The sequence below is a fragment of the Mixophyes fleayi genome, chromosome 6 (genome assembly GCF_038048845.1).
Source record: "Mixophyes fleayi isolate aMixFle1 chromosome 6, aMixFle1.hap1, whole genome shotgun sequence".
Classification (NCBI taxonomy): Eukaryota; Metazoa; Chordata; class Amphibia; order Anura; family Limnodynastidae; genus Mixophyes; species Mixophyes fleayi.
In genome coordinates this window covers 221,890,391-221,909,474 of record NC_134407.1, presented here as the reverse complement: position 1 = coordinate 221,909,474, position 19,084 = coordinate 221,890,391, and the positions used below count along the sequence as shown (strand labels likewise).

At 42.2% G+C, this 19,084-nt stretch overlaps 1 protein-coding gene across 1 annotated transcript; it reads left to right on the top strand.

Annotated features, from left to right (window-relative positions):
• The first annotated feature begins 809 nt into the window (after nt 1-809).
• Nucleotides 810-14,733, top strand: LOC142159788 (uncharacterized). Its single transcript, XM_075214518.1, has 5 exons — nt 810-877; nt 2,773-2,886; nt 3,161-3,349; nt 3,473-3,548; nt 10,697-14,733. The coding sequence occupies exons 2-5, from the start codon at nt 2,818-2,820 to the stop codon at nt 13,036-13,038; spliced, it is 2,676 nt and encodes an 891-aa protein (XP_075070619.1). The 5' UTR covers nt 810-877; nt 2,773-2,817; the 3' UTR covers nt 13,039-14,733.
• Nucleotides 14,734-19,084: the final 4,351 nt, after the last annotated feature.

Genomic DNA, 19,084 nt, shown 5'->3' with positions numbered 1-19,084 from the left:
GAAAGGTGTAACTTTGTTACGTCCCCATGGTCCAGTGTCCTCCAGTGGATGACAGAGAAAACAAGATTTTTATACTCACGTTAAATCCTTTTCTCTTAGTCCATGGGGGACACTGAGCATTCACCCACTTACGCTCTAGTTCTCCTGGGAAGAAGTTTTCCAAAGTTAAATGTTTTCTTTTTCAGGGATGAAGTTGTTTCTCTCTCTTTAGTGTTTGTTTCTGGTTCTGTCCTGTGTGTGGCTTGGTTAGTAAATAAATGTCAGTGTCTGTGAGATTTCTTATTTCACATAAGATGATTAATTCGTCATATGAGTAGATGGATATTTATGTTCAGAAATCTGTTGGAAATAAATGCATGATGTTTAGATTTTCAAAAGTGTACAAACCCATTAAGGACACCCCAGAATACATTCACCATCAAGTTTAGAGTCCTAAATTACTCCAACACCTCCTACCCTTGGTGTCTGCACTGAACATTGTGTTAAGATAGTTTAAAGTTTGGCATACAGGCATAATAAGAAGGGTGCAGCTATAAACAGACATTTAAAGGTTACTTAATCCAGCTGTAACAACATCTCACAGAATATACAGCTCTCTAGGTAGATTAAGTATCAGCTGAAATGTTTCCAGTCACCAGTAGGTGGCAGCAGAGGGCGTTTTGTAGTCCCTGAGCAGGACTCCGAGCTGTATCAGGCTGAGATCTCCGCACTTCCGCGTTCCAAATGGTTCCACCGCACTTCCGCGTTCCACATGCGGTCCACATGTGTTCCACGTGCGTTTCACCGCATTTTCGTGTTATAAGTAGCACCCGGAAGTGTAACTGCAGCCTGGATTCCCTTCCTTTGTGTGTTGTGTGTCTAGGAGACAGGGTTTCAGGTTAGTGATGGATTGTTTGATATTGTGTAACTGTATAGAAATAATAAGCTGCCCCCCTGCACTCCTTCACCTATTGCCATGCACATTGCCCCTCTGCTGGGTCTTCAGGACTAATATATATTTAATATATGTATTTAATGGTGATACTGTGTTTTGTGGGCTGAGAGTGATTTTCTAGTTACATAATTGTGCAATATATATATATTTTGAAATGGACATTATATAGGAAAAATGCACCTTCCCCAGCAATTTCCATGACTCTCTATAGTTACTGGCACATACATAGAGCAACACCAGAAATGTACCTGTCCTGAGACCCAGTCAAGATTTAAAATAAAAATATGAATGTAAATAAATGTTTGATTTTTTTTCCCCTCAACGATAAATTGGTTTCAAACACGTAAGCTCATGAGGGCAGGTGTAGAAAGAGTTCATCTGGATGATTTGTGTAGCAGCGTTTCAGGTGTCTAATGACCTGATATAATAGGTGGTGGCAGCGTTTAAGTTGTGTATGGATGTGAAAGTACCACTGAGGGATGGGATTGTGTTAGATCTGTAACTTGTGTGATCGGTGAGTGCAGGACTTAGTGCTGGAACCCTGTTTAGCCCCTTACAGTAAAAGCTAAGTCACAAGCTTGGTGAGTGCGGGCGTGGCAGTACCCCAGCTCAGATGAAGTGGCAGGACCAGCAAAGTGATATATACGCCATCAATGCACCTGTGTGCTGGTCTTTATGGTGGGAGAGGGGGGACAAATTTTAGGAGGAGCAGGCTCCCTTTTTATGGGTTTGGGCAACTCTCTTTCTGTATGACACTCATGTATGTGGGAATGAGTGTGCAAAATCCAACAAAATGCAATAGGGTCACATGAGTGGTTTCATGGTGCTAGATACGGGATGTAGTGTAGATTGGTGGCAGACATAGGGAGGAACATCAAAATGTAATATTGAGCTTGGAAGTGATTCCAATCTTTTTCTTTTCCTTGTTAAACCCCATCAGAGAAAAATTACCTGCACTGTTTATCATTGACAAAGCTGTGCAGGAAGCATGTGTATCGCTGACCAATATAACAGAAATGAACTCACCATCCCCTACACAGAGTGCTGTTGGGTGGAGAATGTTGTCCAGAGTTGGAATAAGAACTAATAGAGCCTAGTAGGGTGGCAATTCTGAGGATTCTGTGTGTCCCTGTGCTTAATTATATAATTATACCTGAAAACCCACCTCTATAGTAAAGTCTACCCAACTACCGTATACTATTTACACTAATACACCCACACATCTGCCCTACTACCACCTATATTACTCGCACTGGTACACCCGGACACCAGTCTTTCTATGTGTGCCACCTGTTCATTCATCCCCTCCATGGGATTTCCACAGGACAGTGAGACTAAAGCACACAGTCCATTATCTTATCCAGGCTCTTTGACTCATGCTCTGTCTCACTGTCCCAAGGTCACTATCCCAACCACATCAGAGCCATCTTAGTGTGGTGCTCCAGGGATGGATCCCTTCACCAGGCCTCTGCCAGATCATCTCCAATTACTTTAGCAAAAGACAGGCCATCACCCACCTACTCCATCGAAGTTGTCCAGCTCTAGGACTTGATAAAACACCATATGTGGGAAGGACTGTGGGGATTTTTTGGCTAAGCTGGGGATCTAGATTTCAGTATGGCCTATTCAGGTCCGAAGTCTATCGCTTGTTGTGTGTGCAGCAACACAGCAAGGGACAGTTGGATGCCCCTTAATGCCCATTTCGCTGGCTCTTGGATTGTTTTATTGAGAAGAATTAATGTATGTGATAATAGTACTGTATTTCCAAATCCTCAACAGTGGGCATTTACTTAAATGGATTTAATTGTCTTTCCACTTCTTTTGATGGATCCGTGAAGGGCGAGGCCGGACAGGTCTCCTGACCACCACTGACACTGATAACGATGATGGACAGAAAATTTGAGAAGATATTGAATCTCACCCTGGAGATCATCTACCTGCTGACTGGAGAGGTGAGGGATTCTGGGAATGTCACAGTGATATATCTATAATATACTATACTCTGATGACTATTAATAAAACATTGACATGTAGAGAATTAATATGGGAGATACTGGAGAAACGGACATTAGATCATTAGATCTGGACATACAAGAATGTTTTGGGTTATTATGAACCTGAAGGATAAAGTGAATGTATGTAGTTGTGTCCTAGATATAACATGTTTGTACAGAGGGTGTCTGTCTCTCTGCACAGTGACTATTATAAGTGTCTCTCTATATATAGGATTATACTGTTGTGAAGAAGTCTGATAAGCGTGAGGCGCCCAGCACCAGCCCCCATATCCTGGGAGGATTGAGCAGGACCCAGAGCCCCATCACGGAGCCTCCACCTCACTCACTGATACATGAGAGAGACAATGACCAGAAGATCCTGGAACTGACCAACAAGATCATTCAGCTGCTGACTGGAGAGGTGACTGCTGGGAATGGGACATTATACAGTAACACCAGGGGATGTGTCTGGGTGATGACTGTATCATTGTGGGTGTCAGGTTCCTATAAGGTGGATGATGTCACTGTCTATTTCTCCATGCAGGAGGGGGATTTAAAAGGACACAAGGGTCTGTACAAAGACTTGATGTCGGAGAATCACCAGCCCCTCACATCATCCGGTAAGAGGAAGGTTAATCTCCATAATGAGTATATATGCCACCAGTACACCTTAGAAATTTACATTTTCCAGAATAGGAGACTTACAAAATGAAATTAGGTCAACCAGTCAACATCATTATGCAGTTTGCCTCTCGGCAATAAAAATACGGCAAAATAGATGACCCATCAAGGCTTTGGGTTATCAAAGGTTAGCCCGGACCTCTAGGTCTCCTCTAGCTACTTATAGAAAGTCCATAAAATGTTCTTCAATATCTGGTGGGTAATAACTCCTTTATAGCCCCCTTAAATCCACACCAATCCAGTTAATAATGTATTTTACTAAAACCAATTAGTATGTTCAAAACTCAGTCATAGATAGAAGAGAGCACAGACGATTAAAGTAAAAGAATATAGCTAGAACATTTGTATAAATCTGGACTAAAGGCACATGGTATTACAATTAATAAGCCATTTTTCCTCTACCATCATAATGGGTTAGTCCCTTCTAGCTTTAGGTAGATATAGGAAATTATAAACCTCTCTAGATAGTACAGTATATAGTGAAGCTCCTCTTTTCCCCCTGTGTCTTTTCTTGTCTCTACTTGGGTAGGTCAGGTAGCAATGCTTATTTTCTGAAGTCCAGTGGTGTAAGCTGCGGACTGGGCTGTCTACCAGTCTTCTATCTCCGGGAGATGAACTGGTGTAACACTTCAAATATCACTCCAGTTCACGGATCTCGGTCATATGCGCATGCGTGTGTGTAGTATCATAGGTCACGTGGGGCCAAAACAGAGGACCACTCAGAGAGAGGACTCGGAACCACTCTAACATTACCTGTCCTGAGGAAAGAGGACTACCACCTTCTTGGTGATTGCAAAGCAGACGGATAACTGCTGAGGAATGAAGCCTGAGATCAACCACCAACAGCTGATGGGCGCCTGCTCTAAGTAAGCCCTAAATTAGGGGTGCTTTACATTCTAGATTATAGTTAGTAGTTTAGTAATACTCTCCAATATCATACTCTTGTAGAACCTCTAGAGAGGAAGATAAATTTAAAGCCCAGCAGCATAGAGTATGTGGAGCTTTTGTGCAAGGAAGAAGTAACAGTACCTTGAACAATTTAAGGAATGGATGACTAAATCTTTTGTGGCTAAAGAGAATTTCTATACTATTCAGGGAGTGAAGAGAACAAGGTCCAGACAAGAGGACAGAGGTTCCCAGTCCATGGACTCTGCAGAGGATCTGGATGAACCCTCCAGTAGTGAACCATGGGAATGGTCGATGTGCTCTCTGGAAGCATCTATCAGCAGCAGATGCTGTATCAAAGAATCAAAGATTTCATCCTCTTTTACTGGGAAAGTATTCTCAGACAACAAGACTTTAATCACCTTTATAAATCACTAAGAAGGTCACAGGAGCAGAAACCTGAAGTCGTTCTGAGCACTCCCAAGTTGCAGGTAGACGGAATGTAATAGTCGATTATCTGAGCAGAACGCAAGTTCATCCAGGAGAGTGCATCAGGAAATATTGCAAATATTAAAAAGAAATTTTGCTACCTTAAGTTCAGCAGACATAATGGCAACACATCAGAACAAGTTCTTCTACCATCACAAATATTCAGGAACAGAAGTTATATATGCTGTGGCAATCCCTTGGAACATGCATCCTGCAAAACTCATGGCAGTCCTTCCATTCTATCTTCAACCGTGACCTCTACCTCTTCAATCAGACCTTCTACACCAAGGGCCAATTCTTCATTCAAATCCTAAAAAAGTCTATCTTTGATGGCATAGGGATTGAGTGTGGCAATTAATCTCAGAGAAGTTAATTGACACACTTCTACAGACAAGGAAAATAATTATTTGGTGGTCTACTATAAAGTTTGCAAGAAGTTCGTCATGTGGTGGGATCCTAAAGTGGATCCGGCTTTGGCTACTCTTGTACTGATTCTTAATCTTCTGCAGGTTGACCTTAGCAAAGGTCTCGCCCTCTCAAATGTGAAGGTACAAGTGTTTTACTAGAAACCAATTTAGCTTCGGAAGACCATAATATCAGTTTTTTTCAAGCCGTAAAGATAATTTGTCTCTGCAGTAAGTCCTTCATGTCTGATCCCTTTGAACCTTTGGAAGAGGTTTCCCTAAGGTGGCTTACACCGAAAATGGTATCTCTAGTGGCAATTATTTCTGCCCGGAGAATCGGAGAACTACAAGCTTTGTCGTGCAGAGTCCTTTTCTGAATGTTTACAGATATGGCATTAAGGGCTAATCCAGATTTCTTACCTTAAGTGATGTCCACTTTTCATATCAACCAAGAAATCATATTGCCATCTTTGTGTCTGCAACCAGCTGATGATAGAGAAAGAAAGCCACACACATTGGATATAGTCAAAGGGATTTAGGAGTCCTTTGTGTTTGACTGTACCTAGGAAAGGATGTGCCTCATGCAAGCAGACCATCTTGAGATGGATCAGAGAAATCATTGTACAGGCATACCAGAGAAAGGGATGCAAGGTGCCAGAAGTCTTGAAGACTCGCTCAACGAGAGCAGTAGCAACTTCTTGGGCATGTAGGGCTTAGGTCTCACCAGTGGATCTCTGCAAAGCAGCCGGATGGTCATCTATCGATACTTTCACCAGACATTATCTACTGGAGGTGATGTCATCTGTTGTCACACAGTTTGGGGGACACACATGAGGCAGTATCTATGAGCTGAGCTGATGTTTGTCCTCCTTACTATTATTACTTGTAATGCCTACCATGAAGGATAGAGAAGGAAAATGCAAATTATACTTACCTTTACATTCCTTTTCATGGAGATAATCCATGGCAGCCCAAATTTCCCACCCATGTTGTTCGATATGTTATGCTTATATATTTTAGGAATAGCTCAAAGACACAGGGGAAGAGGAGGAGCTGCACTGTGTAGTACCTGGGGGCATTTCTAAATTACTGTCTCTACCTAAAGCTAAAAGGGATTAGCCCATTGTAATGGCTGCCATGGAGTATTTTGAGGAAGAGGTATTATCGGTAAGTATAATTCACATTTAACCCCTTTTCTGACATATAAGAGGGTTCCAGTTTTCACCCCATGGGTCCTTGTGGTGATTTCCAATAAAATGGATTTCCTATTCTATGTTTATTGAAATGTTTGAATAACCCCTGACCCAGCTTGGACAGAATTATTACATGTGTTTTATTGTGTGTAGGAATTGTTTTTCCTGTGAACTCACAAACCGTCAAGGAAGCCAGTCTAGCAGTGTAGCCTATAAAGTGTCCGTGGCTAAACTACTGCCAAATGTTCTTTTGCTTTGTTTTCTAATTCAAATATTCGGTATTTTCATTCAAAATTAACAAACTGTATTTCATTCTTTTAAAAGGGTTTATTTCAACATTATATGGATGTGCCAAGTTCTGCTGTTCAGAATAAACTTTATTAGCCTTTAATATACTGTTTTACTTATTTTACTAGATTGTTATGTGTTTGTAAGTTGGACTTTGAAATGATGTTTCAATTCTTTTACCTTGAGTTTTGGGTGATTTTAGCCTGTAAGCAATGATTTCACTTATAAATTGCCCTCTGCGTTGAACCATCCATTGTATATTCACTAATTTTTAAATGCTGTTCCCTGGCCTTGCCTCCATATTCTCTACTATTATTTCTTGTTAACAGTAGGGATTGGTCATGGTGTAACCTTTCCTTAAGGAGATACGAATGAAATGTTTTAATATGATAATGTGACGGAGCCTAGCGGGAATTGATTTCTGTAGTCTGGCATCTCTCAAATTCTGTATATAAACTCAATTATTTGCCTCAAAAAATATGTGAACTTCATGTTATTGTCATTTACAAAGGAGACGTTATACAACTCATTTACCCCACCACCTAAAGAAGGATGAAGACATAACCTATACATGTGGGAGCGACAGGTCCCTACTGCCAAACCCATTGTTTGTAAATATAGAAGACACGTGATCCTCATTTTGAAGACTGACATATAACGACCATTAATGTACCTGATTTTAGAGAATGGGGTCAAACCATAGCAAACAAATATAGAGGAAACCTGAGGGCTAAAGAGAAATGAAAACCTGATTAAAAGATAAAGCTGGATGGAAATAATGCCAGGATGCAGGAGACAATCAGAAGTGATATTATGACAAGACCATGTTCTCTGTTCCAGGGCATCCAGATAGAGTAAAACGTCTGAAGGTCACTTCATGAATTTCTTGGTCTCCTAAACCCACCAGATGTTATTGATTAGGATTATGGTAACCTTGTTTGCAGTGTGCTGCTTACAGGAGGAAATTGTAGTGAATCTCGGTGTCGAACAAATATGACTCGCCAATTTATTTTGATATGACGTCAGGGGTTTTATTCTATAGTCGTGGACATTTGGGCATTACTCCAAGGTTTCTCCTCTAGTGTAGACCCTATCCTATGTCCCCATCTATGCATAAGCTCACTACGGTAAGGTTGGCTAACTTGACACAGTATAGATTATCAGACATGATACAACCAACATTGATTAAATATAATGGAATTATGTCCCAATGCGAACAATAATATCCCTTCTCAGCAAACCATAAGCAACACAAACTCAATAACTCAACCCTATGTGACTAGAACATATTAATCAGTTTGTTGCATTGTATATCTCTATAGAAAGACAGAAAACTGGGCCTTTAAGATAAAGAACTCAAACATGAGTGTGGCATTGTCACAGAAACATAATGAAAGTGCCTCTGAAACACTAAAATTGTTAGCAGCCCAAGCAAGAAAGGAGAGGTGTCTAAGGTGGACAGTTATCTTCACAATGTCCAGTCTCTCCAAGTCACTGTGGTGGCTTCAAGTTGAAGTTGGTGCAGTAGAGGCTGGTTCCGTTTTCTGATCTGATCCATTGATTTAGGTCACGTTGTGCTATTTAGTCGGCATCTGCGAGATCGATGAGAGGTCATTGTGCACCTTTGTGATTTATTAGTAATTTGAAAGGGAACCATCATTTGGACTGAATATCTTTATCACAGAGCTTTTCAGTGAGGGATTTCAGATCGTGTCACTTGTTATCAATCACGGGTGCTAGATCTGAGAATAGGTTTTGATCGACCTGTTCATCTGATCCATCAGAAAATCTGTGTCCTTGGTTTTCGGGAGGACCAATTGGCATTAATGTTGTCCCCAATTCCTCTCAGTTATATTTCTTTTGCTTCATTTTACAAAGTCCTCATGAGCTTCCTAAAGATCCTTAGGTTGAATGTAGTGGTCTTGGATTTACCCCTCAACTTCAACAGCTAAATCTACAGCTGTATCTGACCTAAGATGGAGACCTGCTGATTCACAGCACTTGCCACCAGATAGGCTAAACCTTTGGGTAATGCATCTGAATTCACTTATTATAGGTCTTTTTTTCATGCAAGGAGCATTATTTGCTTCCAAGTTTATAACCGGGTGCAAGCTTAAAAGAAGGCTTCTGACTCATCAATTTTTGTTGTTTCCAAAAGAATATGGTTACAGTCAACACTTTGTAAAGTTTTGCTATTGGAGGTAGCTCATGGACTTCTCTACATGCTGCATTCACAGAATCTTGAGCTCAGCATCTTTTAATTTTTTTTTCCCTTTATTATGCGATGTAGTGTCTCATATTGGTAAAATTTGGGTTCTAATGAAGATGTTTATGAGAATGCAGCTACAAACTTCATCCCCAGGAGACCAGAGTCAACCATCAGCAGACCACGCAGATGTTTGTTTGCAGCTTCTGTCTGGAGAATCTATACTCCGGTAACAGACAGCAGGCAGATAAGGAAGCATTAAGAGACCTCCTGATGATGTCAGGTAGGGTCAGATGATGTAGAGGTGTAATAAGTATGGGAAAGAAGAGATGAAGAACGGTAGCAGAAAAATGCTAGCCTGACCGTAACTACATATTGGTATTATAGAGGCCAAATGGCAGGACAAGGTATTTATAATAACAGTCATGAGTGTTGAAACCCTTCTTCATTGACCTCCTTTATTCAAATACAGTTAAGTCTAATTTAGAAATGGCAGAGGCTCATTGGATGTGGTGAAAAAGATCCAAGATCAGAGGAAGTGCATATTGATTTTTTTTATGGCTATTTTTCTCAATCCCTGTAGCTGGTACAAAGTTTTTAGGAATGGTATGCCTTCTAGATAAACCACATTTCCCTTAGGACTGGATAACAGGTATAAAGTCAATGGCGATGTAGAGATAAGATCTCTGCTTTACATTTATAGAAGAAATCAGAATGTTCTAAATATATAGGAGGTTGTCAGAGGAGCAGATTAAACAAGGCAACGAGACAAGTACTGACTCATGGAACATCCCAAGAGGAAACTTGTTTACACCTTCAACTGATGACTGAAAGGTGTTGCTGAAGCCATGATAATTCAAATAGGACTGGATCTAAGGCTTTAGAAATAATAAAGATATTGATTTTTCTTATGGAGATATAATTTTACAGCTCAAGCAAAGTAGTTCAAAGGAGTCGCACTTCCGACGATGACCATAAGGTATAAATGTTTCTCTACTTGAGTAATAGGAATTGTATAATCTTGAGCCATGGGTTGCTCATTGAAATTACCAGCAGCCCCTACAACCAGGAAGGTAAAAGTAGAAGAAGAATTGTTGTATTGATGATAGAGTTTTGGAGTGTTGGCATCGCTGAGTCGAGCCTTTCCAGAACCATGTAGGCTTTGATGCTTTTGAGGGTATTTGGCTGACAAAGTGGTCCTTGGTGCCCCAAATAAATGCAGACCAAGGGATTGTCTTCTGGATTGCTTCTCTATCCTAGTGTTGTATATTTCCACCTTCGTGTCACCTAAGCCTACTCTATAGGAAGTAAACTGCGACATGTTATATTTTCCCACTCCAACAAGCTGATAGAGTTCCAAATTATGATGGAAGACTAACAATATATTTAAAGGGAGGTGTAGTGAAGAATGTAAAATAATCTACAAGATTTTATTGAATAGGACCATTTTAAATAGGCTTATCCTCCTAATGACTAATAGGTGGAATCTTGGTAAGGTTTCGGTGTTTCGATTAAGGACCAGCAGGCGACAGATATTGCAATTGTAAAATTCATGGGGTAGGTGTATTATTTTAACAGCCATTTTTTCGCTCTAAATATAATTGTCCTTTTGTTCTCAACAGTTTTCTCTGACACCAGCAAATACGTGAATGAGGTATCCTGTGAAGAAGAAAGTCTCACAGACTGCAATTTTTATACATCTGTACCTCATAGACAATATACATCTACTAATATGAAGGAGGAATCAGTCTCATGTGATGGAAGAAACCTCACAGACACTGACATTTATACACCCACAGATCATACACAATATACATCTACTCATATTAAGGAGGAATCAGTCTCATGTGATGGAGGAAACCTCACAGTCACTGACATTTATACACTCACAGATCATACACAATATACATCTACTGATATTAAGGAGGAATCAGTCTCATGTGATGGAAGAAACCTCACAGACACTGACATTTATACACCCACAGATCATACACAATATACATCTACTGATATTAAGGAGGAATCAGTCTCATGTGATGGAGGAAACCTCACAGACACTGACATTTATACACCCACAGATCATACACAATATACATCTACTCATATTAAGGAGGAACCAGTCTCATGTGATGGAGGAAACCTCACAGACACTGACATTTATACACCCACAGATCATACACAATATACATCTACTCATATTAAGGAGGAATCGGTCTCATGTGATGGAGGAAACCTCACAGACACTGACATTTATACACCCACAGATCATACACAATATACATCTACTGATATAAAGGAGGAATCAGTCTCATGTGATAGAGGAAACCTCACAGACAGTGACATTTATACACCCACAGATCATACACAATATACATCTACTCATATTAAGGAGGAATCAGTCTCATGTGATGGAGGAAACCTCACAGACACTGACATTTATACACCCACAGATCATACACAATATACATCTACTGATATTAAGGAGGAATCAGTCTCATGTGATGGAGGAAACCTCACAGACACTGACATTTATACACCCACAGATCATACACAATATACATCTACTCATATTAAGGAGGAATCAGTCTCATGTGATGGAGGAAACCTCACAGACAGTGACATTTATACACCCACAGATCATACACAATATACATCTACTCATATTAAGGAGGAATCAGTCTCATGTGATGGAGGAAACCTCACAGACACTGACATTTATACACCCACAGATCATACACAATATACATCTACTCATATTAAAGAGGAACCAAACTATTGTCACAATACAAGGAATAAATCTACTAGCTCTGAATATGGGAATTATTTATCAACTTTCTCAAATCTTGTTTTATTCCAAAACCATCATGCAATAGAGAAACCTTTTAAGTGTCCTGAATGTGGCAAATGCTTCAAAACTCCACACATACTTGACCAACATACAAAGACTCACTTAGGAGAGAAGCCATTTTTTTGTAGTGAATGTGGAAAGTTATTTACTTTTAAGGCAAACCTGAAAAAACACCAGAGAACTCACACTGGAGATAAGCCATATTGCTGTAATGAATGTGGCATATGCTTTGCTATTAAATCAAGCTTGTCTCGGCATGAAAAAATTCACAGCGAGGAGAAACCTTATCTATGTAGTCAATGTGAAAAATGTTTTACCCGGAAATCAAGTCTTGAGCAACATCAGAAATTCCACTCAGGTGAGAAGCCATTTTGTTGCACTGAATGTGGGAAATGTTTTACGATTAAAGCAGACCTTGTAAAACATCAAAAATACCACACTGGTAAAAGACCATTTGTGTGCTGTGAATGTGGGAAATGCTTTATCAGGAATTCTGATATGCGTATACATCAGAGAGTTCACACAGGAGAGAAACCTTACTCATGCACTGAATGTGGGAAGTGTTTCAGCACAAAATCAAATCTTGGTATACACCTGAAAGTTCATGTAGAATTGAAGCCGTTTTCTTGTTCTGAATGTGGAAAAAGTTTTAAAGTAAAATCGTCACTCATAGCACATCAAATGGGTCACACAGGAGAGAAGCCATTTTCTTGTTCTGAATGTGGGAAATGTTTTCTCAGTAGATCTTATCTTGTACGGCATCAGAAGAGCCACAGTCTAAAGAAGCCACATTGTTGTCCTGATTGTGGGAAGGGTTTTGTTGATAGGACGAAGATGTTGGAGCATCAGATAAGACACACAGGAGAGAAACCACATTCATGTATCAGCTGTGGGAAATGTTTTGCAGTAAAGTGGGATCTTGTGATCCATCAGAAAATTCACACAGGGGAGAAGCCGTTTTGTTGTCCTGTATGTGGCAAAGGTTTTATTTTCAAATCAAAACTCGTTGTACATCAGAAGAGACACATGGGGGATAAGCAATGTCCGTGTCCCGAGTGTGGAAAATGCTTTGCTGTTCAGTCAGATGTTCGTAAACATCAGAAAACTCACAAATGACCACTGTGCGTTATATATTTCCATCTCTCTCTGGCTTCAAGCTTCACAACATGAAGACTATTATGGACTCTGATCTTATTGTATACTCAGCTCATGAATGTTTGATTTATTTGGCAGTTTATTTTACATGCAACATTGCCTCTGTTTAATCAGCCTGTTGTACTACTTGCTCAGCCACTCCCTACCCATGCTAGAGCTATTTCAGTCCCCTATCTCATCACTGTGCTTTCAATTCTACTTAATGCTTTGTCTGCCATCACAATTAGGAAGAAATGATACTGAATTTGAACCACTCTCCTCTCTCATGACTCTCCAGAACTCAGCTACTCAATCACCTGCTCTTTATTTCTCTACATTCAACACTTCCACCCCCCCCCCCCCCCCACGTGGCTCCCACATCATTACTCTATACTATCCAGACATCCATGAATAAACTACATTTGCTGCAGCCTCACTCTGCACTAGTTATCTGATTACACAGGACATTGCAATTAGATAATTCTTTTAATTCCCTAATTTTTGCAATTTTACTCATAAATCCCAATGCTTGCCAAAATAATTTTCTTTCTCACTTTTCATGGCATTATCTTTAGGACTATATCATCCCTCACCAATCCTGCAACACACACCTCTGTCCACATTGCCCCATCATTAATTCACTCACCTCTAGTGAACACTCATGACCTCTTTTCCTATTTAAATTCAATAACTTTAACAGCCTCACCCTGTCGCCAATAACTAAAAAGACACACATCTTACAATCATATTTCCTACCTTTCTTCCTCCCTGCTTCTATTAGCTGGTGATATATCACCTAATCCAGGTCCCCCTCAATTCTCCCACACTCATATATCTGAACACTACAGAAATCCAGCAAACCTCAAACACATAACCTGTCTCCCCTCCCTTCCAAAGTCCTTTAAATATGCCCTTTGGAATGCACGCTCTGTTTGTAGCAAACTTAACTCTGTAGACGATCTCTTCCTCTCAAACAACCTCAACTTTCTGGCAATAACAGAAACATGGCTCACGCAATCAGACACTGACTCACCTGCAGCCCTTTCACATGGTGGTCTCCATTTCACCCACACACCCAGACCAGGAGGCAGACAAAGAGGTTGGGTTGGACTACTTCTCTCCCCACAGTGCACATTCACAGTTCTACCAAATGTCCCGTCACTCACGTTCACATCTTTTGAAGTACATGCTGTTAGGATATTAACACGTTCTCTATGTGTGTTGCTGTCATCTATCGCCCCCCTGGTCCACACCAACAATTTCTTGAACACCTCTCTGCATGGCTCCCTCACTTCTTATCTACTGTTTTCCCCACCACCATCATGGGTGATTTCAACATCCCTATTTCTAATCCATGTTCCAATGCTGCTTCCAAACTACTCTCTATAACCTCCAAACTTGACCTCTCCCAGTGGATTGAATCCGCTACTCATCAAGATGGCCACTGTCTTGATCTTGTTTTCTCTAGACTATGCTCAGTTTCTGATTTCCTTTACAATCCTTTCCCCCTCTCGGATCATCACCTTATTAGATAATCGCTCACCCCCAGTTCTTTACCCTCCCTAGTGTCAAACTCTTCCAAGCCTCCTCACAACCGCAGGAATATCAACTCTATTGATCTTTAACAGTTTTCCACCTCTCTCCAACACCCTCTCTCCCCAATTTCTACATTCTCCTCCGCTGATTGGGCAGTACCCCCATTTTCACCAAACCCTAGCAACTGCCCTTGATCATGTGGCTCCAGCGACACTACATACTCTGCGTAGACTTCGTTGCCAACCGTGGCACACTAAAGTAACACAAACCCTACAAAAACTTTCTCGTAATTCTTGCACCACTAATGATTTCATCACATATACTGGTATCTACCACTCCTATAGAAATGCCCTGGACACTGCAAAACAAACATACTTCCAATCTCTCATCTATGCTCAGGCTTCTAACCCCAAACGCATTTTTAACACATTTAAATCTCTTCTGAATCCTCACGCCCCAAATCCTCCAACTACCATCTGTGCCCAGGATCTTGCTTCCTATCTCAAAGACAAAATAGATAAGATCAGACTTGAAATGGTATAATCTCCCTCGACAAGCAATCAGCTCAATTCCTTTGTAGCACCCTCTGACACTCTCTCTTCATTCGATCCCACAAATGAAGTGGAAGTTTCTACTCTGTTCTCATCTTCCTACTCTACCTCCTGTCCTCTTGATCCCATTCCTTCACAAATTAGTAGGTCCCTGTCTCCTGTGCTCATTCCCCTCTAACTAAAATCTGTAATCTATCTCTTTTTACTGGTATTTTTTACATCACTATTCAAGCATGCAGTGATTACTCCCATTTAAAAAAAAAATAAAAAAATTCTGACCCAAACTCTCTCACAAATTACCGCCCCATCTCCCAGCTCCCATGCCCCCCCAAGCTTCTTGAGAGAATTGCCTACACTCGCCTCACACACTTTCTTACAGCAAACAACCTATTGGATCCTCTTCAGTCAGGCTTTCGCTCTCAACACTCCACAGAGACTGCGCTGACCAAGGTTGTCAATGATTTGATCACAGCAAAAAGTAAAAACCATTACTCTCTTCTAATTCTGGTTCTCTCTGCTGCATTTGACACTGTTGACCACACTGTCCACATACAAACGCTACAATCCTTAGGTCTTGAAGGCACTGTCCTATCCTGGTTCTCATCCTACCTATCTAATCGCTCTTTGAGTGTTAATTTCTCTGGATCCACCTCTGCTCTGCTTCCTTCATCAGTTGGAGTACCGCAAGGCTCAGTCCTAGGTCCTCTGCTATTCTCTATCTACACCACTTCTCTTGGAAAACTAATAAGCTCCTTTGGATTTTAGTATCATCTCTATGCGGATGATACACAAATTTATCTATCCTCTCCTGATCCTTCACCATCTGTGTTGTCTCGCATGACTGACTGTCTTTCTGCCATTTCATCTTGGATGTCTTCTCGCCAACTCAAACTCAATCTTTCAAAAACTGAATTAATAATATTCCCACCCAAAAACAGAAGCTTCCTGCCTGACATTTCTATTTCTTTTGATAACATGAAAATAAATCCCACCTCGCAAGCTCGTTGCCTAGGTGTAATCCTTGACTCACAACTATCATTTATTCCCCACATCAACTCCATATCTAAATCATGTTGCATACATCTAAAAAACATTTCCAGAATATGCACATATCTCACACAAGACACCGCAAAAACCTTAATTCATGCACTCATCATCTCCCGCATCGACTATTGCAATTCGCCTCCTTACTGGTCTTCCCAAAGTCAGACTTGAACCCCTACAATCTATTATGCACGCAGCGGCTAGATTGATTTTCCTTGCAAACAGTTCTTCCTCTACTGAGCCACTCTGTCAGTCTCTACATTGGTTGCCTGTATTTCAACGAATCCAATATAAAATTCTTCTACTAACATACATGGCCATCAACAAAATTGCACCAACATACGTTTCCTCGCTTGTCTCAAAATATCTCCCTACTCGACACCTCCGTGCCACTTGCAGAACAGGGGGATCCAAGTCCTGGGTTTCTCATAAGTACACTTCAGTTTCAGCCATATCATTTGCACCAGCTAATGGGCAGGTGTAAGTGCCGATTGATAGTTATGTTAAAAATTATTTGTATGTACAGTATGCATTAAAAGCATCTTTATGTATTTAATGTAAAAAACACGATTTCAAGTTCATATCTTTATTAATGATTATACTGTTAAGAGTGGTTCATTTGTTTTATAATCCTTTTTTTAATGTGTTCTGATGTGACCTTTTTTTGAACAGACCTTTGTGTATATACTGTAGGCCAGCAGTTACCAAAGTGTGCGACGTGGCTCCCAGAGGTGCCTCGGCGCTGTCATAGGGGTGCCATGGCCAGGGGAAAAAAAGAATTTTACCAATCCAGTGGCGCCTGGGACCCAGCATCTTCCTCCCTCCTCGCTTCTCACTGAATGTCAGGCATGACGTCCGACATATTCAGTGAGAAGCGACAGGAGAGAGGAGGATGCTGGGTCCCAGGCGCCACTGGATTGGTAAGAAGACAAAAGAAATTGAAGAAAGAAGGCCAAGTATGGTACGTAAAGAAAGGGGGGGAATGGTGATAGGATAGAGCAATGAAGGTGTGAAAGAATGAAGGAGGGGGCAGAGTGAAGATGTAGAGAGGCAGAGTCAGAATGAAGGAGGGCACAGCGTCAGAATGAAGGGGGACACATAGTGTGTGGATGAAGGAGGGCACAGCGTCAGAATGAAGGGGGACACATAGTGTGTGGATGAAGGAGGGCACAGCGTCAGAATGAAGGGGGACACATAGTGTGTGGATGAAGGCGGGCACAGAGTGTGTGGATGAAGAGGGGCACAGAGTGTGTGGATGAATGAGGGCACAGAATGTGAGGATGAAGGGGGCACAGAGTGTGTGGATGAAGAGGGGCACAGAGTGTGTGGATGAAGAGGGGCACAGAGTGTGGATGAAGAGGGGCACAGAGTGTGGATGAAGGAGGGCACAGAGTGTGGATGAAGGAAGGCACAGCGTGTGTGGATGAAGGAGGGCACAGACTGTGTGGATGAAGGAGGGCACAGAGTGTGTGGACGAAGGAGAGCACAGAGTGTGTGGATGAAGAGGGGCACAGAGTGTGTGGATGAAGGAGGGCACAGAGTGTGTGGATGAAGAGGGGCACAGAGTGTGTGGATGAAGGAGGGCACAGAGTGTGTGGATGAAGGAGGGCACAGAGTGTGTGGATGAAGGAAGGCACAGAGTGTGTGGATGAAGAGGGGCACAGAGTGTGTGGATAAAGGAGGGCACAGAGTGTGTGGATGAAGGAGGGCACAGAGTGTGTGGATGAAGGCGGGCACAGAGTGTGTGGATGAAGGAAGGCACAGAGTGTGTGGATGAAGAGGGGCACAGAGTGTGTGGATGAAGGGGGCACAGAGTGTGTGGATGAGGGGGGCACAGAGTGTGTGGATGAAGGAGGGCACAGAGTGTGTGGACGAAGGAGAGCACAGAGTGTGTGGATGAAGGAGGGCGCAGAGTGTGTGGATGAAGGAGAGCACAGAGTGTGTGGATGAAGAGGGGCACAGAGTGTGTGGACGAAGGAAGGCACAGAGTGTGTGGATGAAGGAGGGCACAGAGTGTGTGGATGAAGGAGGGCACAGAGTGTGTGGATGAAGGAAGGCACAGAGTGTGTGGATGAAGAGGGGCACAGAGTGTGGATGAAGGAGGGCACAGAGTGTGTGGATGAAGAGGGGCACAGAGTGTGGATGAAGGAGGGCACAGAGTGTGTGGATGAAGGGGGCACAGAGTGTGTGGATGAAGAGGGGCACAGAGTGTGTGGATGAAGGAGGGCACAGAGTGTGTGGATGAAGGGGGCACAGAGTGTGTGGATGAAGGAAGGCACAGAGTGTGTGGATGAAGAGGGGCACAGAGTGTGTGGATGAAGGAGGGCACAGAGTGTGTGGATGAAGGAGGGCACAGAGTGTGTGGATGAAGGAAGGCACAGAGTGTGTGGATGAAGAGGGGCACAGAGTGTGTGGATAAAGGAGGGCACAGAGTGTGTGGATGAAGGAGGGCACAGAGTGTGTGGATGAAGGCGGGCACAGAGTGTGTGGATGAAGGAAGGCACAGAGTGTGTGGATGAAGAGGGGCACAGAGTGTGTGGATGAAGGGGGCACAGAGTGTGTGGATGAGGGGGGCACAGAGTGTGTGGATGAAGGAGGGCACAGAGTGTGTGGACGAAGGAGAGCACAGAGTGTGTGGACGAAGGAGGGCGCAGAGTGTGTGGACGAAGGAGAGCACAGAGTGTGTGGATGAAGGGGGCACAGAGTGTGTGGATGAAGGAGAGCACAGAGTGTGTGGATGAAGGAAGGCACAGAGTGTGTGGATGAAGGAGGGCACAGAGTGTGTGGACGAAGGAGAGCACAGAGTGTGTGGATGAAGGGGGCACAGAGTGTGTGGATGAAGGAGAGCACAGAGTGTGTGGATGAAGGAAGGCACAGAGTGTGTGGATGAAGAGGGG

What these genes read in the sequence shown, in the direction of transcription:
- LOC142159788 (XM_075214518.1), top strand. Translation starts at nt 2,818, where the DNA reads ATGATGGACAGAAAATTTGAGAAGATATTGAATCTCACCCTGGAGATC. An exon ending in TCTACCTGCTGACTGGAGAG is followed by an intron (nt 2,887 to 3,160) that starts GTGAGGGATTCT and finishes CTCTATATATAG; the next exon opens with GATTATACTGTTGTGAAGAA. An exon ending in CCAGCCCCTCACATCATCCG is followed by an intron (nt 3,549 to 10,696) that starts GTAAGAGGAAGG and finishes TGTTCTCAACAG; the next exon opens with TTTTCTCTGACACCAGCAAA.